The 25,518-nt window shown below is 43.7% G+C and overlaps 1 protein-coding gene and 1 long non-coding RNA gene across 3 annotated transcripts in view; both read left to right on the top strand.

Annotated features, from left to right (window-relative positions):
- Nucleotides 1-753, top strand: part of pex16 (peroxisomal biogenesis factor 16) — a 30,149-nt gene extending 29,396 nt beyond the window's left edge. For both annotated transcript variants that reach the window (XM_072591924.1, XM_072591923.1), the window contains 2 exons: nucleotides 241-305; nucleotides 536-753. In XM_072591924.1, the coding sequence (XP_072448025.1) occupies nucleotides 241-305; nucleotides 536-594 (124 nt within the window). In that variant the 3' untranslated portion in view covers nucleotides 595-753. The remainder of the gene's footprint in view (nucleotides 1-240; nucleotides 306-535) is intronic.
- Nucleotides 1-25,518, top strand: part of LOC140493468 (uncharacterized) — a 724,813-nt gene that overhangs the window by 200,259 nt on the left and 499,036 nt on the right. The window lies entirely within an intron of this gene.

The raw sequence follows: 25,518 nt of genomic DNA, 5'->3' as shown, positions 1-25,518 counted from the left end.
GGGTGGGAGTGGGGTGGTGGGGTAACTGAACCCCTGTCCACAGGACTCTGGGGATTGGGGAGGGGGTGTGGGTAACTGAACTCTGTCCACAGGACTCTGGTGAGGCGGGGGGAGGGGGGGGGGGGGTAACTGAACCCCTGTCCACAGGCACACAGGGGGATATCTGGATCCCTGCTGACATTTATCAGTCTACACCAATAGCTGCCTCTCCCTCACTTCTTGCTGTGTTTCTCATTCCAGGACTAAGATCCTCTTCCTGCTCCGGATCCTCGCTGACTATGTTCCTGGAGTCAGTCTGGTGGCTCGTGAGTACATTTGTGTTTTTCCTGTGTGATTGTTCCTCCTCTTGTCTGTACCTCTGGAGCAGCGTAGAGATGCAGGAGGAAGTGAACAGGACCCCCAGAGGTTTCCAGCACAAGCCTGAGAATGGAGCAGGGAGGAGCATGTCTGATGGATAAGGGGTGCGAGGGGTGTGGGTCTGGGAGCACGTAGAGCCATGATTTTGATCTATGATGCTCCTGTTTCTCTCTTCCAGGTCCATTGATGGAATATTTACCAGTTTGGCAGAAGATATATTTTTACAACTGGGGTTAACTGGGGCCTGTCACCAATGCCTTCAAAAGTAATTTGTGCTGTTCTCAATCACCTCCTTAACCAGCATTATATACAGCTTGGACCATCAACAGATATTGTTGAGTGCCTCTTCCTAAAACTGAGAAAGAGCCTATCTCGCGGTGTCCCAGTCTGTGTCAGAGCCCAGCTCTCGCTCTCTGTCTGTGTCAGAGCCCAGCTCTCACGGTCTCTCAGTCTGTGTCAGCGACTATAAGACATAGGAGCAGAAATTAGGCCATTCAGCCCATCAAGTCTGCTCCACCATTCAATCGTGGCTGATACATTTCTCAGTCCCATTCTCCCCTTAAACCCTCAATCTCCTTGGTATCTACAATTCTGGACCATATTGTGCAAAGTGTGACTTGCAGCTGCTCTCCACACTGTTTCTGAACTCCCCTGTTATTGAAGACCAACCCCCTGAACTGTTCAGGGTATGTTACACTGCTGACTTGGATCATTTCTTGGATCTGTCGATGTAGTAGCCAACCGAGTCATTTCAATTTTTTATTTGATATCAAACCAACACCTAATGTAAATTGTCAAATAATAAATGCACCTTTCTATATAATTCCAATCCCTTCTGTGTTTTTGTCTCTCCTGTTGATTTTCGGAGGCATGGGGGAAGCACCTGCCAGCGCTGACCATGTGTGAGCAAACCTTCTGTAACTCTGAGACTTTCAAAGGATCAAATTTGTGTTAATAGCTCGACAGTTATCACGGGCAGGAAGGCGAGAGAGGGGACTTGTGTCACATTCTAATAGATTAATAATCCTTCCCTTGCTCTGACATAGTCATACAGCACAGAAATAGACTCTTCAGTCCAATTCATCCATGCCAGCCTTAATCCTAAATTAAACTAGTCCCACTTCACCTGCATTTGGCCCATAAATTTCTAAACCTTTCCTATTCATCTACCAAGTGTCTTTTAAATGTTTTAATTCTACCTGCACCTATCACTTCCACACATTGTGAAGATGTTGCCCTTCAGCTCCCTTTTAAACCTTACTCCTCTCACCTTAAAAAAATATATCCCCTACCCCAGAGAGAAGACCTTTGCTATTCACCTTATCTATACCCCTTTGTGATTTTAAAACCTCTGAGGTCATCCCTCAACCTCCAGTGGCAAGTCCCAGTCTATCCTTATAATTCAAACCCTCCAGTCCGGGCAAAATCATAGTAAAACTTTTTTGAGCCCTCTCCAACTTAATAATATCATTCCTATCGCAGGACAGCCAGATTTGTACACAAGTGGCCTCACCAATGTCCTGAGCAAATCAACATGACGTCCCAACTCTATACTCAATTATCTGAGCAATGAAGGCAAGCGTGCTAAATGCTGTCTTAACCACGCTGTCTTCCTGTGGTGCAACTTTCAAAGAACTATATGCCAGAACCCTAGGTCTCTGCTCTACCATTAACTGTATAGGTCCTGCCCTTGTGTGTTTTACCAAGTTGCCACATCTAGCATTTATCCAAATTAAACTCCATCTGCTAGTCATCAGCCAATTGGCCTAATTCATCAAGAACCCTTTGTAATCTTTCATAACCTTCTTTCACTATCCACTGTCTCACCAATTTTGGAGTTATCCACAAACTTATAACCATACCTCCTAAATTCTCATCCAAATCATTGATTTAAATTACAAACAAAAGCAAATCAGCACCAATCCGTGTGGAGCACAGGCCTCCAGTTCAAAAAATAACCACCTACTACCACTCTGTCCCCTACAACATTAAGCTAATTTTGTATTCAATTGGGCAAGCTCTCCCTTAACACTATGTGATCTAACATTACTAATTAGTTTACTATACAGAACCTTGTCAAAGGCGTGACTTAAGTCCATGTATTCAACATCAATCTTTTTGGTTACGTTCTCAAAAACCTCAATCAAGTTTGAGAGACCTGATTTTCCAGGCACAGAGCCATCCTGAAGAAGGGCTTATGCCTGAAACGTCGATTCTCCTGGTCCTTGGATGCTGCCTGACCTGCTGCACTTTTCCAGCAACACATTTTCAGCTCTGATATCCAGCATCTGCAGTCCTCACTTTCTGGATTAGTGGTGCTGGAAGAGCACAGCAGTTCAGGCAGCATCCAAGGAGCTTCGAAATTGACATTTCGGGCAAAAGCCCTTCATCAGGAATAAAGGCAGTGAGCCTGAAGCGTGGAGAGATAAGCTAGAGGAGGGTGGGGGTGGGGAGAGAGTAGCATAGAGTACAATGGGTGAGTGGGGGAAGGGGATGAAGGTGATAGGTCAAGGAGGAGAGGGTGGAGTGGATAGGTGGAAAAGAAGATAGGCAGGTCGGACAAGTCATGGGGACAGTGCTGAGCTGGAAGTTTAGAACTAGGATGAGGTGGGGGGAGGGGAAATGAGGAAACTGTTGAAGTCCACATTGATGCCCTGGGGTTAAAGTGTTCCGAGGCGGAAGATGAGGCGTTCTTCCTCCAGGCGTCTGGTGGTGAGGGAGCAGCGGTGAAGGAGGCCCAGGACCTCCATGTCCTCGGCAGAGTGGGAGGGGGAGTTGAAATGTTGGGCCACGGGGCAGTGTGGTTGATTGGTGCGGGTGTCCCGGAGGTGTTCCTTCCCTAAAGCCCTTTGCTAGGAAGCGCCCAGTCTCCCCAGTGTAGAGGAGGCCGCAACGGATACAATAATTGATATTAGTGGATGTGCAAGTAAAATTTTGATGGATGTGGAAGGTTCCTTTAGGGCCTTGGATAGAGGTGAGGGAGGAGGTGTGGGCACAGATTTTACAGTTCCTGTGGTGGCAGGGGCAAGTGCCAGGATTGGAGGGTGGATTGTAGGGGGGCGTGGACCTGACCAGGTAGTCACAGAGGGAACGGTCTTTGCAGAAGGCGGAAAGGGGTGGGGAGGGAAATATATCCCTGGTGGTGGGGTCTGTTTGGAGGTGGCAGAAATGTCGGCGGATGATTTGGTTTATGTGAAGGTTGGTAGGGTGGACTCCCCACCTCTTCCTCCGCTACATTGTTGACTGCATTGGCGCCACCTCGTGCTCCCGTGAGGAGGTTGAGCAATTCATAAACTTCACCAACACATTCCACCCTGACCTTAAATTTACCTGGACCATCTCTGACACCTCCCTCCCCTTCCTGGACCTCTCCATCTCCATTAATGACGACCGACTTGACACTGACACTTTTTACAAACCCACCGACTCCCACAGCTACCTGGATTATGCCTCTTTCCACCCTACCTCTTGCAAAAATGCCATCCTGTATTCCCAATTCCTCCACCTCCGCTGGATCTGCTCCCAGAAGGACCAGTTCCACCACAGACCACACCAGATGGCCTCCTTCTTTAGAGACCGCAATTTCCCTTCCCACGTGGTTAAAGATGCCGTCCAACACATCTCGTCCACAGCCCGCACCTCCGCCCTCAGATCCCACCCCTCCAACCGTAACAAGGACAGAACGCCCCTGGTGCTTACCTTCCACCCTACCAACCTTCGCATAAACCAAATCATCCGCCGACATTTCCGCCCCCTCCAAACAAACCCCACCACCAGGGATATATTTCCCTCCCCACCCCTTTCCGCCTTCCGCAAAGACCGTTCCCTCCGTGACTACTTTTCAGGTCCACGACCCCCTACAACCCACCCTCCCATCCTGGCACTTGCACCGCCACCGCAGGAACTGTAAAATCTGCGCCCACACCTCCTCCCTCACCTCGATCCAAGGCCCTAAAGGAGCCTTCCACATCCATCAAAGTTTTACTTGCACATCCACTAATATCATTTATTGTATCCGTTGTTCCCGATGTGGTCTCCTCTACGTTGGGGAGACTGGGCGCCTCCTAGCAAAGCGCTTTAGGGAAGGAACATCTCCGGGACACCCGCACCAATCAACCACACCGCCCCGTGGCCCAACATTTTCAACTCCCCCTCCCACTCTGCCGAGGACATGGAGGTCCTGGGCCTCCTTCACCACCGCTCCCTCACCACCAGACGCCTGGAGGAAGAACGCCTCATCTTCCGCCTCGGAACACTTCAACCCCAGGGCTTCAATGTGGACTTCAACAGTTTCCTCATTTCCCCTTCCCCCACCTCACCCTAGTTCTAAACTTCCAGCTTAGCCTTGTCCCCATGTCCTACGTGCCTATCTCCTTTTCCACCTATCCACTCCACCCTCTCCTCCTTGACCTATCACCTTCATCCCCTCCCCCACTCACCCATTGTACTCTATGCTACTTTCTCCCCACCCCCACCCTCCTTTAGCTTATCTCTCCATGCTTCAGGCTCACTGCCTTTATTCCTGATGAAGGGCTTTTACCTGAAACGTCAATATCGAAGCTCCTCGGATGCTGCCTGAACTGCTGTGCTCTTCCAGCACCACTAATCCAGAACCTGGTTTCCAGCATCTGCAGTCATTGTTTTTACCTCTTTAGTCCTCGCTTTCTCCTATCCCTACCCAGTCCCTGCCTTGCCAAATGCATGTAAGTACTTTCTCTCAGAATCCCCTCTAACAACTTACTGGCGTCAAACGTACAGTTCTATCGTTCTCAGGCTTCTCCTTCGAGCCTTTCTCAATTACTGACATATTAGCAACCCTCCAGTTCTCCAGCACCTCACCCTGTGACTGTAGATAATACAAATATCTCTGCTCGGGCTCTTACAATTTCATCCCTAACTTGCTACAACATCCTGGGATATAGTTGATCAGATCCTGGAGGTTTATCCTGTATGTTTTTTAAGACTTCCAGCACTTCATCTTCTGTCAGGCAAATAGGTTATTTAATGACTTAAAAGGGCATTGCCACATTTGTGTCAGCTTGTGGAACCGTGTGCTGTGATTAAAGGCACACTTCTCCCAGTTGAGTCATGACAAAAGTTTTGATCTTTTGAAAATGGCCAAAGTCATGATTCACTGGTGTAGTACTATTCCCAGAGTCACCACAAGGATAGTCAAACCCAGGGTGGACGTGTCAAATATAGGGCATAGTTTTGCAGTGGGGGGGGAAGAAGTGTAAAGGAGATGTGCAGAACAAGATTTTCGTACAGATACCTGAAAGAAACACACAGCTGGGGAGGTGGGAGATCTGGGTACACTAGCAAAATTTAAGAGGCACTTAAACAGACACATGAACACAGAGCATCAAGGGACACAGACCATATACAGGCATAGAACAGTACAGCACAGAAACAGGTCCTTCAGCTCACAATGTTGTGCCAAACATGATACTAAATTAAACTAATCCATCCTGCCTGCCCATGGTCGATGTCCCTCCATTCCTTGCATGTTCATGTGTTTATCAAAAAATCCCTTAGACGCCCGTAATGTATCTGCCTCCACACCAACCCTGGCAACCTGTTCTCTATCACGCACTGCATGAGAAACTTACCCTTCACATTTCCTTTGAACTTTCCAACTCTCTCATTAAATGCATGAACCCTCGTTTTAGACACTTCATGTCTGGGGAACAAAACTCTGACTCAATGCTATCTATGCATCTCAGAATTTTAGAGACTTCTATCAAGTCTCCCCTCAATCTCCACTGTTTCAAAAGAAAACAACCTGACTTTTTCTAGCCTCTCCTTCTACCTGATACTTTCAAATGCAGGCAGCATCCTGATAAACGTCTTCTGCACCCTCTCTAAAGCCTCCACATCCTTCCTGTAATGTGGTGATCAGCAATACTCTAAATGTGGCCTAACCAAAGTCTTCTAAAGCTGCAACGTAACATCCTGACTCTTGAACTCAATTTCCTGACCAATCAAGACAAGCATGCCTTATGCCTGCTTTACCACCCTATCTACTTGCACTTTAAGGAAGCTATGGACTTGAATCCCAAGGTCCTCAACATCAATGCTGTTCAGGGTCCTGCCATTAACACTACACTTTTCCCTAACATTTGATCACCTAAAGTGCAACACCTCACACTTATCCGGATTAAATTCCATCTGCCATTTCTCCACCCATATCTGCAACTGATCTATATCCAGCTATATCCTTTGACAACCTTCTACAGTATCTACAACTCCACCGATCTTTATATCATCTGCAAACTTACTAACTCACCCATCAGCAGAGGTCCAAATACGAATCCATGCGGAGCACTGGTCACAGACTTCCAGCCAGAAAAACACCCTTCCACCACTACCCTTTGCCTTCTGTGGACAAGCCAATTCTAAATCCATGCTGCCAAGTCATCTTGGATCCCATGCACCTTAATCTTCTGGATGAGCCTACCATAAGGGACCTCATTGAAAGCCTTACTAAAATCCATGTAGGCAACATCCACTGCTCTACCCTCATCGATCACCTTCGTGACCTCTCCAAAATTCATTCACATTAGTAAGACGTGATGTGCCCCACACAAAGCCACGCTGACTGTCCCTAGTTAGGACATATTTTTTCCAAATGCACGTAAATCCTATCCCCAAGAATTCTCTCCAATAGTTTCCCGACTACTGATGTGAGAATCACCAGTCGACAGTTTCCTGGATTATCTCTATTTCCCATCTTGGACAGAGGAATGACACTAGCTACTCATCAGTTCTCTCGGAGCTCTCCAGTGGTTAGCAAGGATACACAGATCTTGGTCCATGCCTCAACTATCTTCTCTCTTGCTCCTCTCATTAACCTGGGGTAGATACCATCGGGCTTTGGGGACTAATCCACCTTAATGCTCTTCAACAGACCCAACACCACTTCTTGATCTCAAAATGCGCTAACATATTAGCATGCTCCACACTAATCTCACTAGGTACCATATCCTTCTCCTTGGTGAATACCAATGCAAAATATTCATTTAGGATCTCATCCACATCCACTGCCTCCAAGCACAAGTTCCCTCCTTTATCTTTGAGTGGTTCTACCTTCTCCCCAGTTATCCTCATGTTTTTAATGAATGATAGATGTAGGACAGATGTCAGAGGTAGTTCCTTTACTCAGAGTGTGGTAGGGATGTGGGACACCCTGCCTGCAACAGTAGTAATCTTGCTAACTTTAAGGGTGTTTAAATGGTCATTGGATAGGTATATGGATGTAAATGGAGTAGTGAAGGTTAGGTGGGCTTCAGATTGGTTCCACAGGTCGGTGCAACATTGAGGGCTGAAGGGCCTGTACTATGTTGTCATGATCTATGTTCTATGTATAGAATGCCTTTGGATTCATTTAAACCCCTTTTTGCTCTTCTAATTCCCTGCTTGAGTTCTTTCCTGCTTCTTTATGTTTCTCACCGGCCCTGTACAATCTGAGCTTCCTAAACCTTACATATGCTTCTTTTTCCTTTTGATTAAATTCATATTCTTTCTGGTTATCCAAGGTTACCTTACCTTGCCATCCTTGTCCTCCCTCCTTACTGGAACATGCTGATCCTGAACTGGTCAGCAGGGCTTTAAACAATTACCACTTGTCAAATATGGGCTTACCTGATAACAGCTCCTCCCAATTACCATGCCCCAGCTCCTGCCAAATACTGATGTAACTTGCCTTCCCCCAATTTAGACTCCAAAGTACTCACTTATCCTTATTCACAGCGATCTTAAAACTTATGATGTTGTGATCACTGTTTCCAAAATGGCCTCCCACTGAAAGGTCAGTCACCTTGCCCGGCTCATTAGCTAATACAAGGTCGAGTCTGGCCCCCCGTCTAGTTGGCCTATCCACTTACTGTTTCAAGAAACTCTCTTCACTGCACTTAACAAGTTCTGCAGCATCTAATCTTCTTGGTCTAAGGGAGGCCCAGTCAATGTTAGAGAAATTAATGTTACCCAGTATGACAACTGTTGTTACTGCATCTTTCCAACGGGGGGATTTGTTTAGAATGACATTGTGGTTGGCACAGAAACTATGGGCCAAAGGGCCTGTTCCTTTGCTGTACTGTTCTCTGTTCAATCCACAAAGCCCCCAGGTAGTCCCCTGAATGACAAACTTGGGTGAAAAGAAAATATTCATCAGCTTTCAATACTGAGCTATTGCAGACAAATATTAACCAAAGGCAGAAAGGAAACATGGATCATTAACTTATAATTCGATATAACTTAAATTTTATCCTTTTCAAAAAGTTCCATAAACGTACAAACAGACACATAAAAAGATCCAAGACAATACAAATATTGGGAGTGGGCAGAATTTTAAAAATGATAGTGAAGCATAGCTCAGCCAGCAGTCCAGATTACAGACACCGAACAGATGTTTCGCTTCAATTTTCTTCTGGTTTCTTTCAACTCTTGAGGAGGAATCTGAGGCTATGGATGTGCCAATTCTCAATCTTCCATCCTCCATTTGCCATTTCAGTGTTTCTGAAAGCAACTTTTCCCTTGAAAGCAAAATATTGTAGATGCCGAAAGTTGAAATTAAAAGAGGAAATGTGGGAGAAACGCAGCAGGCCTGGCAGCATCCGAGGAAAATAGAATTAACATTCTGGGTCCAGTATAATTTCTTAAGAAATTAAAGGGGCTGGCTAAGGGATTGTCTTTATGCTGTTGACATAAATGGAGGAGGACTGAGTGGAGTAGATGGCGAGGATGTCCAGAGCAAAAGACGAATGGTGTGGTAAAGGAGGGAATGAGATACAACAAAAATGATAATGACAGACGTGAAAATGAGAAAATGGGTCAGATCTGTCTAGAACGAATCCAACCAAACACATAAGATATGAGGTGGGTGGAGTGGGTAGGTGATCATTTGAAATTGAGGAGTGTTCATGTTGTTATGGATCAGACAAAAGCCCCTCAAAATATGTCAAGGAGATAGCCAAGACACTAACTTGTATGTTATTTATAATTAAATGTAAGGCTGCTGTGTTCCAGATGTGATTCAATTGGTCAAACTATTAGACTAAGCAAAACACTTAATCTTACAACATCTTAAAATACAAACATAAAAAAGGTATATCTTCAACTCTATCAAAATACTTAACAAAAAATATATATTTGATCTACTACTCATAACTGTTCCAATATAGCAGCATCCCATAAACACACCCTTGGCAAAGGCAAATTAAGCAAAACAGATTTTTCCATTTGTTGTTTCGTCTAGTCCAGGAGAAGAAGAAAACCAAGAGAATGAATCCAGCAGCAGAGAGAGCTGTATCCAGCAGCTTTAAACCCCAACTTCCAAAAATGAAAATCTGTGTAATCCTGACTCCACCCACTCTTGCTTCTCTGAATAATTCTTTTTTAAAAATCCCAACTCCATGGAGCAGACAACTCAGTGTCAGGTCTATAACAGACCATTTTAAAAGAAGCAGGATAGAACAAATCTCTCTGAAAGACACATCTCATAACAGTACCATGGTATTGTTGAACTCCGTGCTGAGTCCTACAGGTTGTAAAGTGTCTAACTTGAAATGAGATGCTGTTCAACTTGCTTTGAGAGTTGATGAAACACTGCAGCAAGCTCAGACAGAAACATGTGAATTCGAGGCGCTTGAATTGAAATGGTAAGCAACTGAAAGGTCAGCGCCATTCCTACCTCAAGTCACTGGAATCAATTGGTATTTTAAAAGGTTTAGTTAAGACTGGTTCAACGAATACGATTGCCTACAGCTTCTGCTACCTGAACCATATCTTTCATAAGAACAGAAGTCGAGTTCTGGTAGAATTCAGCCCGTTGAATTGACTACCATTCAGTGAGATTATGGCTGAACTGATCATCTGCAATTTCACTTTCATGCCTGATCCCCTGAATTCCTTCCTGATTAAAAATCTGCATATCTCAACAATGAATATTCTTAATGATTTAGCCTCCAGTGCTCTGGTAAAGAATTCCACAGAATACGTTTCTCCTTTTCTCAGAGTGATACTACTCTGAAATCATGTTCTCTTTTCCAAGACTCTCCCATCAAGAGAAATGACCTCTCAATGTTGACATTCTCAAAATCCTCTAATAATTGTTCATGTTTCACGAAGAATTGCACTTTATACAACGATCACTGTCCCCTAAATATTATGTCAGTATGATCATCTTGGCCCACCTCATTCCCAAGAACCAGGGCTAGTGATTCTAAATACACTTCCATGACATTAGACTATAAGATATGGGAACAGAATTAGGCCATTTGACCAATCAAGTGTCCTCGGCCATTCAATCATTAATTGAATGTGTTGATACGTTTCTCAATCCCACTCTCCTGTCTTATCCCTGTAACTCTCTTAATCCCCTGACTAATTAAGAATTTAGCTATCGCAATCTTAAATACACTCATTGAGTTGCCACACAACTCTTCTGTGGCAAAAAGGTCCACAGATTAACCCCGTTCTGCCTGAAGAAATCCTTCGACATCTCAGTTTTAAAGGGTCGTCCCTTCACTGAGGCTGTACTCTTGGGTCATAGTTTCACCAAATAGTGGAAGCATCTTCTCCACATCCACTGTGGTGGGGCAAGTCTCTCAGTCGTCTCTAAGGTTTAATCAGATAGCCCCTCATCCTTCTAAACTCCATTGAGTACATCGCCGCTCTTGTATTCTGGCTCTCTCAAAATGAATGCTAACATTGCATTTGCCTTCTTAACTACCACCTAAACCTGCATGTTAACTTTAACATCCTGAACTAGAAGTCCGAAGTCCCTTTGTGCTTTGGATTTCCGAAGCATTTCACTATTTAAAAAAACAGTCTACTCCTTTATTCTTCCTATTAATGTGCATGACCTCACTTTTTCCCACATTGTTCCATTCCTAGCCTGCCCAAGTCCTTCTGTAGCCTCCCTGCTTCCTCAGAGCTACTTATCCCTCCACCTATCCTTGTGACATCTGCAAAGTTAGCAACAATGTCTTTAGTTCTGTGTCATTTAGCTCCTTCAGATCTTTCAGCTTCCCCAATACGGTCTCCTTAGTCTCCTCCACTACACTCACCCCTGTCCCATGTACGTTGCTGTGAAGGTTGGTGCCACCCATAATTTTGTATACTTCAATCAGATCACCCCTTGGCTTCTCCTGCTCCAAGAAAAAACAAATTTCAGTTGATCTTGTCTCACCTCATAACTGAGATTTTCCAACCCAGGCAACATCCTGGTGAATCTCCGCTGCACCCTTTCCAATGCAATAATGTCCTTCCAATGGTGTGGTCTGGACCCGCACACAGTATTCCACCTCTGGCCTAATCAATGTTTTATAAAGTTGTAACAAATGTCCTTGTTTCTATATTCTATGAGAAGAAAGTGAGGACTGCAGGTGCTGGAGATCAGAGCTGAAAATGTGTTGCTGGAAAAGCGCAGCAGGTCAGGCAGCATCCAAGGAGCAGGAGAATCGACGTTTCAGGCATAAGCCCTTCTTCAGGAATGAGGAAGGTGTGTCCAGCAGGCTAAGAAGACAGGATGGTGTAGAAGGTACGAAAGATGCTTGACTTCATTTGCTGGGGCATAGAATATAGAACTGAAAATGTGTTGCTGGAAAAGCGCACTTTTGGACTTCTTCTTCCGCCTAGGAACTCTCCAACCACAAGGGATGAACTCAGATTTCTCCAGTCTCCTCATTTCCCCTCCCCCCACCTTGTCTCAGTCAAATCCCTCAAACTCAGCACCGCCTTCCTAACCTGCAATCTTCTTCCTGACCTCTCCGCCCCCACCCCACTCCGGCCTATCACCCTCACCTTGACCTCCTTCCACCTATCGCATTTCCAACACCCCTCCCCCAAGTCCCTCCTCCCTACCTTTTATCTTAGCCTGCTGGACACACTTTCCTCATTCCTGAAGAAGGGCTCATGCCCGAAACGTCGATTCTCCTGCTCCTTGGATGCTGCCTGACCTGCTGCGCTTTTTCAGCAACACATTTTCAGTTCTATATTCTATGCCCCAGCAAATGAAATCAAGCATCTTTCATACCTTTACACCATCCTGTCAACCAATGCTGACACCTTCAGCGATCTTTGGGATTGTATAGCAATTTTGCCTTCTTACCCTTTTTTGCTTGTTTCTGTCCCCAAATTTGTTAATGGTCAAATATTGATTTGAGTTTATACATAAATTTCCAGTCAGAACTTCAGATTAGTAAAAATCTCCTGATTTCCCAGTTCGCTTCAAGAAGAGATTTTGATCAGAGCATTGACTTTTCCTATACTTGACCACCCTGTCCTTGGTCAATGATATGTCCTAGGTAAGTTACTCTTCCACGAATTCACTTTTGGACAGTTGCATTCCAAGCCAGCTAACTGCAATGTTTCCACATGTCCTCTAATTGCATTCATGCTCTGTCCATATTACACTTACGTTGCATAGCCATTGTAACATTCTACACATGGTGATTGGTTTGTGAACACAGATTATGGTATTGATTCTGGTTCTGGAAGTTGCTTCAAGATTAGATTACTTACAGTGTGGAAACAGGCCCTTCGGCCCAACAAGTCCACACCGCCCAACCGAAGCAGAACCCACCCATACCCCTACATCTACCCCTTACCTAACACTACGGGCAATTTACCATGGCCGATTCACCTGACCGGCACATCTGTGGGAGGAAACCGGAGCACCCGGAGGAAACCCACGCAGACACGAGGAGAATGTACAAACTCCACACAGAGAGTCACCTGAGGCGGGAACTGAACCCGGGTCTCTGGCGCTGTGAGGCAGCAGTGCTAACCACTGTGCCATCGTGCCGCCCACTTTTCTATGTGCAGATCACACAGCAAGCAAAAAAGGGAGAACACTGATCACTCTTTGTTACAACATTGTCTAAGGAAACCACACATTTAGGCTAATTAGCTACAACTTAATTCATAAGCCTGTGGAATGCAGTGATTAGTGACTCTCCACTTCATGCATGGGATGTGCCTCCTTTCTTAGGAAGGGGGAATCAAAACTCCATGCAATACTCAAAGTGCAGTCTCACCAAGACCCTGTATAACTGCAGTAAGACATCCCTATTTCTGAATTCAAATCCTCTTAAACTGAAGGCCAATATAACACTTGCCTTCCTAATTAGTTGCTGCATCTGCCTGTTTACTTCCATTGGCTGATGTACGTGGATACGGAAATCAGTTTATACATCCACACTTCCCAGTATGTCACCATTTAAATAATACTTTTCTGTTTTTCACATTGAAGTGTATAAGTTCATGTTTATCCACATTGTACTGCATCTGCCATCTATTTACCCACTCCCTCGATTTGCCTAAATCACCTTGTAGCCTTCTCACAAAGCTAGCTAGAGTTGTGTCATCAGCAAACTTGGAAAGGTTTCACTTGGTTCTCCCATCCAGATATTTATACAAATTGTGAATAGCTGTGCTCAGTGATTCCTACTGTGGCTGAATAAAAAAAAGTGGAAAATCAGGCAACTGCCATGTTACAGGAAGCATATCCTGGGAATTTTCCTGACTCTGTGGTAAGAAGCTTACAAAACCATAGGTTGAAGCAGGAGGAGGAATCAAAGAATACAGGCAAGGAAATTGAAATTCATTTATCAGAGACAATGTTAAACAAATGGTTGAGAAAAATCAAGAACATAGAAATGAAGAGAATAGGTACAGGAGTAGGCCATTTGGCTCTTTGAGCCCAGCACCACTTTTCAATATGATCGGGCTGATTCTGTGATGTCAGTGTCCCACTCCTGCTCACTCTTTCCCTTGATCCCTTTAGCTGCAAGGGCATCATCCAGCTCCCTCCTGAATATAGCTCATGTACCTGGCCCCAACAACTTTGTTGTAGACCAGACCAGCGTCCCTCAAAATATTCTAACAAGGTAGACCCTACCCTAACATTTTCTTATTTTAAAGGCAAATGTGAACTGTCATGTTCCAAATGCAATGTGATGGGTCAAACTATTCAACGTTAACCAGAGCATGATTTATTTAAACACTATAGTTAAAATGCAAGCAAAGAAAGAGAAATTTAGAATAACTTAACTCTTTTGGAAAGCTTAGCTGAGTATTAGATTCAGTACCTCTCACTAATTAACTGTTCCAATATATAACATCTCATAAACATTCCTTGGCAAAAAGGCAACTTTGGAAACATGGATTTTTTTAAACACAGGCAACCCAGAAGCAAGGAGAAACCTTAGCTTCTAGCTGTAACTGAGGGAGGGAAAAGAAAGCTTCTACTTATTCAAATTCACAACAGAAACTGCTCAAAGCTAAACCTAAAAAACGAAAACTTCATCAAACTTGTGACAATGTGTCAGCAATTACATTCTCTCATCTCTGAGTAAGTCAAACTTTGAAATTTAAGTTGCTTGTCCCACCTACTCAGTACAGTCTTCCAAACACAGAGTACGATATGAATTAGACCTTGCACTGCATTAACTTTGTGATAATCCACATATAATTGTTGGGTACCATCCGGTTTTGGCACCATTACTGTGGGTGAACTCCAGTCTCTGCAGCTCACTCTGATTTCATTGTCTTTGAGCATGCGTTCAATCTCTTTTTGATCCTGTGCCAGCTTTAGACAGTTAAGGCTATAAGGATGGTGCTTAATTGGAAAAGCATTTCCTATATCTACATCATGCATAATTAGACTGGTACTTCCCAGCTTATTCCCACATATCTCCCCATGTAATAATAACTCTTTCAATTTTCCTCTGGAAGGTAACTCAATAATTTATCCCAATTTTTGAGGACTTCCTCAATGTCCAATTTAATTTGAGAAATATCTGATTCATAATCATCTGAATTTGGTTCTTTACTCTGAATTGTAACCACTTTCAGAGTGAAGAATGTTCTTTTACTTTCCTTCCCTATCAAAATACCTTTTGAGCATATTCACATGACATACTCTGTGACATTTCTTTCTATCTGGCAACATTATCAAATAATCCACCTCACTCAATTTCTTTCCAATTGATAAGGCTCTTCAAACCTTGCTGTTGAATTTTCACCTGTCACTGGAAGGAACACTAACATTTTATCTCCACTCACAAAATTGTGAGTGTTTGATTTCTTGTCTGCTTCCTGTTTGGCTGTCTAGACAACTCACCTACTCTTTTTAATCTTTCCCTAAAATTTGACACGTAGTCCAAATACGTGGTCTCTGAACTCTGAGCTACCAATTTCTTCTTAATTTCAGTGGTCATCTTACCTTATGCCTGAAAACTAATTCAAATGGACCAAATTTGGTAAATTCATTTGGTGCGTCCCTAATTACAAAAAGTGCGGATGGAGTTCCTTTATCCCCATCTGCTGGACAGTAATGACAATAAGCCCTCAATATGGTTTTTAAATTTGCTGCTACTGTTCTAACACTCCCTGTGGTTCTGGATGGTACACAGTGGATTTGAATTAGTTTACCTAAACTATTCATAACTTCATTTAATAATCTTGATGTAAAACTTGGATCTAATTGTAACGCTGTGGGTAGCCTACATCTAATGAAACATTTGAGTAACTCTTCTATAATCCTTCCATGATACTCTGTAATGGAATGCCTCTAGAAATCTGGTAAAGACATCCATTCGGGTCATTATAATTACTATATTTTGTTTCAGGAAATGGTCCTACATAATCAATTAAGAGCCTTGAAAAAGGTTCCTCAAATGTGGGAATGGGTGTTTAGGGTGCAGGTTTTATCACTGACTCAGGTTTCCCAATTACCCCATTTCTGCAGCAGCAACAGGAACAGTGAGAGCGAGCACCTAGGGGCAGCTGGGAAGGTAAATTAATCCTTTAAAAACTTATCTCGTGGGATTAGGGGCCTCCACTATTGAACCTACTGCCTGTCAGTCGAGACACAGGGAGTATTGGAGTTTACCTCCCACGTCCGACAGGGGGAGCTTGCAACTGCCCGAACATCCATTCTCAATGTTCTGAATTCCAAAGAGACTATTGAAAAAAGCTAGTAACCTTACCAAATCGGTGCACAGAACTTTTTTTTTGGTTAGAGGAGGAGGATGGTGTTTCGGTAGTGTTTCGGGTAAAGCAACCTTCCAAATATATTACCTCACTTACTCAGCAGTCCCGTGCTCACCATGTGCTTTGCCTATTCACAAGATTCACAAGTTATTAAAGGATTAATATACCTTCCTGGCAGCCTCCTGGTCCTTGCTCTCCCCGTTCCCTTTGCTAATTCTGTCCTCGAAAACTTGAGATATAAATTTAAAATATTGGTCAAATTATATTTAAATTAATAGGCCATAGAATAATAAAGTTACAGATCTACAGTGCAGAAAATGCCCTTTGGGCCAGTGCATCTGAGCCAGTCAAAAACAACCACCTCACTATTATAATGCCATTTTCCAGCACTTGGCCCATAGCCTTGGCAAATGCATGTCTGAATACTTCTTCAATGTTGTGAGGGTTCCTGTCTTACAGGCAATAAGTTCTTGATTCTCACCATCCCCTGGGTTAAAAATGTTTTTCCCTCACATCGCCTTTAAATTTGATTTGATTTGATTTATTATTGACACGTGTACCTAAGTACAGCGAAATGTTTTGTTTTGCATGCAGTACAGGCAAATCATAACATAAAGGAGCTAGGGGGTGACAGAACACAGCAAGAAATACAAAGTTACAGCTGCAAATAAGGTGCACAAAAAGCAAGATCAACATTAGATTTGAAATTAGAGAGAGGTCTATTCAGAAGTCTAAGCTGTTCTTGAGCCTGTTAGTATATATTTTATATCTCCTGCCTGATGGTGGAACTTGTAAGAGATTGTAACTGGGTGGGAGGGGTCTTTGATGATGTTGGCTGCCTTTCTGAGGCGTCAGGCAGTGTAGATGGAGTTAATGGGTGGAAGGTTGGCTTGCATAATGGTCTGGACTGTGTTCACAATTTTCTATAGTTTCTTGTCCTGGGCAGTGCAGTTATAGAGCCATAGATTCATATAGTATGGAAACAGACCCTTCATCCAATAAGTCCATGCCAAGCATAATTGCAAATTACACTGGTCCCACCTGCCTGCCCATCCCTCTAAACATTTCCTAATCATGTCCTTAACTAAGTATCTTTTTTAGAAAGAAAAAGAATTGTCTCTTGTGACTATTTTAAATCTTTCTCCTCTCAACTTAAAAATATGCCCCCCTACCCTAGGGAAAAGACACCTACCATTCACCTTACCTATGTCCCTATGATCTCTATAAAGTCACCACTCAATTTCCTATGCTCCAGTGAAAAATGTCCCAGCCTATCCAGCCTTTTAACTACCCTCTGTTCCTGGCTATAACCTGGTAGATCTCTCCTGAACCCTGTCAAGCTTAATAATATCCTTCCTATAACAGAGAAAACAGAAATGGGATACAGTACTCCAGAAGAGACCACACCAACACTCTGTACAATTTCAACTTAATGTTCCAACTTTTATATTCAAAAGTCTGAGCAATAAAGGCAAGCATGCTAAATGCCTTCTTAACTACTTTCTATGTCGAGTCATTGAGATGTACAGCATGGAAACAGACTCTTCAGTCCAACTCCTCCATGCCGACCAGATATCCTAAATTAATCTAGTTCCATGCGCCAACATTTGGCCCATATCCCTCCAAACCCTTCCTATTCATATACCCATCCAGATGCCTTTTGAACATTGTACTTATACCAGCCTCCACCATTTCCTCTGACAGTTCACTCCATACACACACCACCCTCTGAGTGAAAAATTTGCCCCTAGGTCCACTTTGAATCTGTTCCCTCTCACCTTCAACCTATGCCCTCTAATTTTGAACTCTGCTATCCTGGGGAAAAGATCTTGTCTATTTATCCCATCCATGCCCCTTATGATTTTATAAACCTCTATAAGGTCAACCCTCAGCTTCCGACTCTCCAGGGAAAACAGCCCCAGCCTGTTCAGCCTCTCCCTATGGCTCAAACCCTACAAACCCTGGCAATATCATTGTAAATTTTTTCAGAACCCTTTCTAGTTTCACATTGGATCTAACCCTGCTAATAGTCTACCATGTGAATATGTGTCAAATGGCTGACCTCAGTCCATATTGAGCACATCTGCCCTTCATCGATCCTCTTCAGCACTTCTTCAAAAAACTCAATTCAGTTAGTGAAACGCGATTTCCCACATGCAAAGCCCACATTGACTATCCACAAACAGTCCGTACCCCTCCAAATACATATAAATCCTGTCCCTCAGGATTCAGTCCAAGTTGGCCAGCACTGACATCAGGCTCACCAGTCTATAGCTCACTGGTTTCTCTCTACCTTTAAAAGTGTCACCACGTTAGCCAAGCTCCAGTACTCTGGCACCTCACCTGTGGCTATCAGTGATACAAATACCTCAACAAGGGGCCCAGTAATTTCTTCCCTTGTTTTCCAAGACGTTTTAGGGTACTCCTGATCAGGTGATTTATCAGGGGAATTATCCATCTTTATGTGCTTTAAGATGTCCAGCCACCTCCTCCTCTGTAATATGGACATTTTTCAATATGTCACTATTTATTTCCCCAAGTTCACTAGCTTCCATATCCTTCTCCACAGTAAACACTGCTGCAAAATACTCATTTAGCATCTTCCCCAGCTCCTGCTGTTCCACATATAGGCAGCTTTGAAGATCTCTAAGGAGCCTACTCTCTCCCTAGTCACCGTTCAGTCCTGAAGATATTTGTAGAATGGTTTTTCTAAACAGGATTAGGGAGAATCCTTACATAGAACATAGAACATAGAACAATACAGCACACAACAGGCCCTTCGGCCCACCATGTTGTGCCAAACTTCTAACCTAGATTAAGCACCCAAAAGTAGGCCATTTGGGTTACCTATTTCATAAATATATTAAAGGGGAGAGGTTAACCAGGGAAAGAGTAGGGCCCACTCAGGAACAAGGGAGAAAATTGTGTGTGAAGCCGCAGGGTATTGGAAGGGTGTTGAATGAATACTTCGATCTTCGTGGTGGAAGAGGAGAACATAGGTACAAAATTCAGGAAAAGGGACTGTGAAACAGTTGCACAGTTTGACATAGAAACTAGGATATCATTGGAGGCTCTGTCTGCCTAAGAATTGACTAAATGCCCCGGCCCGGATGAATTGCATCCACGGCTGCTGTGGGAGATGAAGCAGGAAATCGCAGGGACTCTTGACACAAATTTTCAAATGCATTCCAACCATGAGGAAAGTCCCCAGAAACTAGAGGAAGGCTAAAGTAGTTCCACTCTTCAAGAAGGGTAGTAAAGATGAACCAGGAAATGACAGACTGCTGTGTTCCATGTCAGTTGTTTGGAAACTATTGGAGAAAATTCTGAAGGTGCAAATTAACATAGACTTGGAAAAGCATGAGCTAACTAGGGATAGTCAGCATGGTCTCCTCAGACGGAGTCATACTCATCCCAGAGAGGAGTGAACCTATGGAATTCTCTGCCCAAGGAAGCAATGGAGGCAGCTTCATTTAATATGTTCAAGACACAGTTAGATGAGTTTTTTGCATGGTAGGGGAATTAAGGGTTATGGAGATAATGCAGGTGGGAGGAGCTGAAACAATGGATAGATCAGCCATAATCTTCATGAATGGCGGAGCAGGCTTGATGGGCCAAATGGCCTACTTTTGTTTTTATTACTGTGAAAATATAAGAAATGGTGTTTGGTCTCTTGAAGAGCATTAAGGTAGATAAGTCCCCAAGGCCCAATGGTATCTACTCCAGGTTATTGAGAGAGGCAAGACAGGTGATTGCTGGAGCCTTGACCAAGATCTATATAGCCTTGCTAACCACTGGAGAGGTCTTGGAGAACTGGAAAGTAGCTAATGTTTCTCCCCTGTTCAAGATGGGAAATGGGAATATTCTAGGAAACTATATACCAGTGAGTTTTACATCGGTAATTAGGAAGTTATAGGAGAGAATTATTAGGGATAGAATTTACACACATTTTTAGAAAAGCATGGCCTAATTAGGAACAGTCAGCATGACTTTGTGCAGGACAGGTCATGTCTTAATAACTTGAATTTTCAAGGAGGTGACAAAGGTAATTGATGAAGGTAGAGCAGTGGTTGTTGTGTACATGGATTTTAGTAAGGCTTTAGACAAGGACCCTTATGGTAGGCTCATCCTGAAGATTAATATGCATGGGATCTACAGTGACTTGGCTGCACGGGTTCAGAATTGGCTTGCCCATAGAAGGGAGAGTGTAGTGGTGGAAAGGTGTTTTTCTGGCTGGAGATCGGTGACTAATGGTGTTCTGCAGGGTTCCATACTGAGACCTCTGCTGTTTGTGAGATATACAAATGACTTGGATGAAAGTATAGGTGGGTGGGTTAGTAAGCTTGCAGACGATACAAAGATTGGTGGAGTTGTGGATCGTGTGGAAGGTTAAAGGAAACAACAGAATATTGATCAGCTCTAGGTGTGGGTGGAGAAATAGCAGATGAAATTTAATCTGGGTAAGTGTGAAGTGCTGCACTTTGGGAGAGCAAACCCTCAGGAAAACTATACAGTTAATGGCAGAACTGTGAATAACATTGATGTATAGAAGGATCTTGAGGTTGAAGTCCATATCTCCCTGAAAGTGGTCACACATGTAGATAGGGAAGGCACATAAAGAAGGCATTTGGCATGCTTGCCTTGATTGTTTGGAGAATTGAGTACAAGAGTCAGGATATCATGTAGCTTTATAAGACTTTGGTTAGGCCACACTTAAAGAGTATTGAGTTCACTTCTGGTCACATTACAGGAAGGAGGTGGAGGCTTTGGAGAGGATGCAGAGGAGGTTTACCAGGACGCTGCATGGATTAGAAGGTATGAGCTATAAGGAGAAGCTAGAAAAACTCAGGTTGTTTTCTCTGGAGCTGCGGAGGCTGAGAGTAAATTTGATAGAAGTCTATAAAATTGTGAGCTGCTTGGATAGCATTGATGCTCAGAATTTTTTTTCCAGTGTTGAAATGTCCAAAACTAGAAGGCAGGCATTTAAGGTGTGAGGGAGAAAGTTCTAAGGAGATGTGAGGGGCAGGTTTTTTACACAGAGAATGATAAGAGTCTGGAACATGCTGCCAGGGGTGATGATGGAAGCAAGTTTGATAGAAACGTTTAAGGGGCTTTTAGATAAACATATGAATATATAAAAGGATATGGGCCAAGGGCAAGCAGAAAGGATGAGATTAATTTGGCTTCCTGTTTGGTACATCGTGAGCTGAAGGGCCTGTTCCTGTACTCTACAGTTCTCTGTTTCTTCACAGCGCCAGGCACCTGGGTTTGATTCCAGCCTCAGGTGATTGTCTGTGTGAAGTTTGTGTCTCTCTGTGTCTGCTTGGGGTTCCTCCAGTGCTCCGGTTTCTTCCCACAATCCAGAATCACCAGGTTAGGTGAGTTGGCCAAGCTAAATTGCCTGTAGTGTTCAAGGATGTGTGGGTTAGGTGCATTAGTCAGGGGTAAATGGTTCGGGGAATGGGTCTGTGGGTTACTCCTTGCAGGGTCAGTGTGGACTTGTTGGGCCTGTTTCCACACTGTAGGGATTCTATGATGATCAAGCTGGCTGTGTCACCTTATCAGAGTATGAATGTGTATAACAAAAGCAGAAATTGCTGGAGAAACTCAACAGGTCTGTCAGCATCTGTAGAGTGAAGACAGAATCTTGATGTCTCCAGCAATTTCTGTGTTTTTTTCAAACTTCCAGCATCCAGCAGTTCTACGTTTCTGGACAAATAAGTGTTATACGTATTAGGACTAGAGATAGGGCAGAGTTGAATTCTGAATAGTAGCTTCTTTGATTGCCAGCTTAGTTGTGTGTTAAAGCAGGAAATTGTTTCTAATGAGTTGGTTTTGAGTTTAATGAAGAAATCTGGTGGAAGTCTCTTTTGTCCCATGTAACAGTGAGAAAGAGAAATAGTTTAACTATTTTGAAGATTAGGTAAGGCGTACATGTTTGGTACAGTTTGTGGTGGCGTGGGGTTTGATTTCCAGAATGGTCCTTCCATGTAACACGTAACAGCAATATAAAACAGCTCCATTTTGAGGCCCTCAAATTTATTTAAATCTTAATAAATAATATCAGACCCATTCCTCTCTCCCTCAAATTGAATGTAAAATCCAACTATATTATGATCGCTGGTATCTCATGCTGCCTTCACTAGGAGATAATGAATGAATCCTATTTCTTTACAGAATTCCAGATTGCCTGCCCTCTGGTCAGCTCCAGAATGTGTTGTGCTAAGAAGTTACCCTGAAAGCATTCTACAAACTCCTCATTTCGGCTACCTTTTGCCCATCCAAGGATACTGGATTTGCTTGTTCTACCTTTCCATTTTGAGGGAATATACCTTTTCTGTGCCTGAAACATCTTCTCTTTGAAGGTGACCCACTGTTCAACCTGTTTCTCCCATTAACCTTTGGTTCCAGTCTATCCTGCCCCCCTGAAAGAGTGGGCTGGAGAGAGTTCAAATGAGCTTCACTAGAATGATGTTAGGAATGAAGGATTTTAGACACAAGGTTAAAGAGATCAGGCTTGGTCTCCTTGGGTAAAAACAATGACTGTAGATGCTGGAAACCAGATTCTGGATTAGTGGTGCTGGAAGAGTACAGCAGTTCAGGCAGCATCCAAGGAGCAGTAAAATCGACGTTTCGGGCTTCCTGATGAAGGGCTTTTTCCCGAAATGTCGATTTTACTGCTCGGATGCTGCTTGAACTCCTTGGAGCAGAGAAGTTTAAGAGGTAGCTTCATTGAGATGTTCAAAGTTACATACAATTTCGATTGGGTAAAGAAGAGTATTTTGTCTCCACCTGTTAGTATGTTTGTAACTAGCATCCACACCTTCAAGATTGTCAGCAAAAGAGTCTGGAGTGAAATGAGGAGAAACTTCTTTCGTGAAGGAGTTGTTAGGACTTGGAATCTGCTGGCTGGGAGAATGGTGGAAGTGGATTTCACAGAGTTTTCTATAGAGAGCTGGATATATATTTGAAAGGGATGAAGTTAGAGGGTGATGGAGATAGGGCTGGAGAGTGGGAATAGCTGGCTCTTTTGGGAGCCTTTACAGATAAATGGGTCAAATGGTTTCCTTCTGTACAATAAAATTCTATGATTTTTCCAATGACATATATTGTTAAATGGCCTAACCAACATGTATTTTTGTGCCCCAACCCTTTTTGAATAAGGGTATTACATTGGCAGATTTCCAATCCTCTGAGAGTTTATCTGAATTTAAGGATTCTTGGAAGATTATAAATGCAACACTATTTCAGTAGCTACTGCTTTTAAAATACAAGGATGCAATCCATTAGTTTCAGGCACCTGTGAGTCTTCAGGCCTCATTAACTTTCCTAGCACTGTTTCTTAGTGATCATTTTCAAGACAGCAGCAAAATAGAGGATCTGAGCTTATCGGCTTTCAGAGAATCAGAGAATCCCAACAGTGTGGGAGCAGGCCATTTGACACATTGAGTCCAAACCCCCCCCCCCCCCCCCCCCCGAAGAGCATTCCACCCAGACCCTACGACCCTGCATTTCCCACGGTTAGTCCACATAACCTGCACATCTCTGGACTGTGGGAGGAAATTGGAGCACCCAGAGGAAACCCACAGACACATGGGGAGAATATGCAAACTCCACACAGTGGCCCAAGGATGGAATCAAATCAGAGTCCCTGGTGCTGTGAGGCAGCAGTGCAAATCACTGAGGCTTCCTTTCTCTGTTTTTTACTTTTTGCTCTTGCTGCTTTTCTCTTGAGCTTTTTCTTTTCCTCTTCATTTTGTTTTTTCGGCCTTTGGTGATGGTGATCCAGAAATAGCTCCACCCTAGCCCAGGGTCTCCTGGCAAGTGAGGAACAGGTCCTTGACTAACTTCCCCAGCCCAGACCCGCAGGCTAGGCTAAGGCTCCAGGTCCGCAACTCGGCCCAGGTACCTGGAGAAGGGAAGTCTCAGCTTGGCTTGGTCAGTCTTCCTGTGCGGTTGTCTCATCCCACATGGACGTCTTATCCCCATGCAGAGATCTTCTTCAATCTTCGAGATCCAGGTATTCCAGCAGCCTAGCTTATCTTATCCAGGAATGATGGGCATCTTCGGCAGAGGCTTCCAGCACAGTATTTCAGCAGCTCGGTGTGACAGCCTCATTCCAGCTGCATCCTCAGGATAATCCATCATTCCTAAATCAGCTTTCCCCGAGCCTGGGAGCTGTTAACTGAACTGTGATGAACTTATTACATATGAGTTCTGTCATTGACATAAATGCCATAGTGGGGTCAGATGACACTAAATTTCTATTTGTTTCATTATTGCATTTATTTACTCGCTCCCCCTCCGCCCCCCAATAATTTTTGGAACGCTATTACTTTTTTTGTTTAAGATTCCTTACAGTGTGGAAACAAGTCCTTCGGCTCAACCAGTCCACACTGACTCTCCAAAGAGTAACCTACCCAGACCCATTTCCCTCTGACTAGTGCACTGAACGCTACGGGCAATTTAGCGTGGCCAATTCACCTGACCTGCACATCTTTGGACTGTGGGAGGAAACCGGAGCACCCGGAGGAAACCCACACAGACATGGGGAGAATGTGCAAACTCCACACAGTCACCCAAGGCTGGAAGCCACCCTGGTGCTGTGAGGCAGCAGTGCTAACCACTGAACCAGCACTGTTCTATTATGATTATCACTAATCTCACCACATTGGATGTTATACTTGCAATTTGAATGATATTGATAACTTTGCCATTTGCAGTGGCAGATTTTTTTTAATAGCGATGCAATGTGTGCTTTCATTGGAGATTTAGCACAAACCCAATCACATCAAGGTCAAAAACTGCAGCTTCTTCCTGTGGAATGCAGATTGCTTGGGAGGTTACATTTGGTTTTGTGACAGTTTGACGCATGAGGATAAATGTATGTAGCCCTTGTAGCTTGTCACAGTCACAGTCACATTTCTGAGTGAGAAGGTGAAGGGAAGGTTCCAAAACACTGCCCCTCAGACATTGCGCCAGATAGAGAGTTGGCTCTTTATTGCTGTGTAGTGAGACAGGGTGTAGCCATCTCCAGCAAAAGTCAAACACTGCTGATCTGCAGAGGCATTGCGATTTGGAGGGGGTAGGGGGTGGAGAATCCCCTCCTTGTCCTGGACCTTTTTCTTCACACTCTCAGGGGCCTCCACAGCCAGTGATGGTTTT

Source organism: Chiloscyllium punctatum, chromosome 22 (assembly GCF_047496795.1).
Source record: "Chiloscyllium punctatum isolate Juve2018m chromosome 22, sChiPun1.3, whole genome shotgun sequence".
Lineage (NCBI taxonomy): Eukaryota > Metazoa > Chordata > Chondrichthyes > Orectolobiformes > Hemiscylliidae > Chiloscyllium > Chiloscyllium punctatum.
The sequence above is the reverse complement of the archived record's forward strand: the minus strand, read 5'-3'. Positions and strand labels throughout refer to the sequence as shown.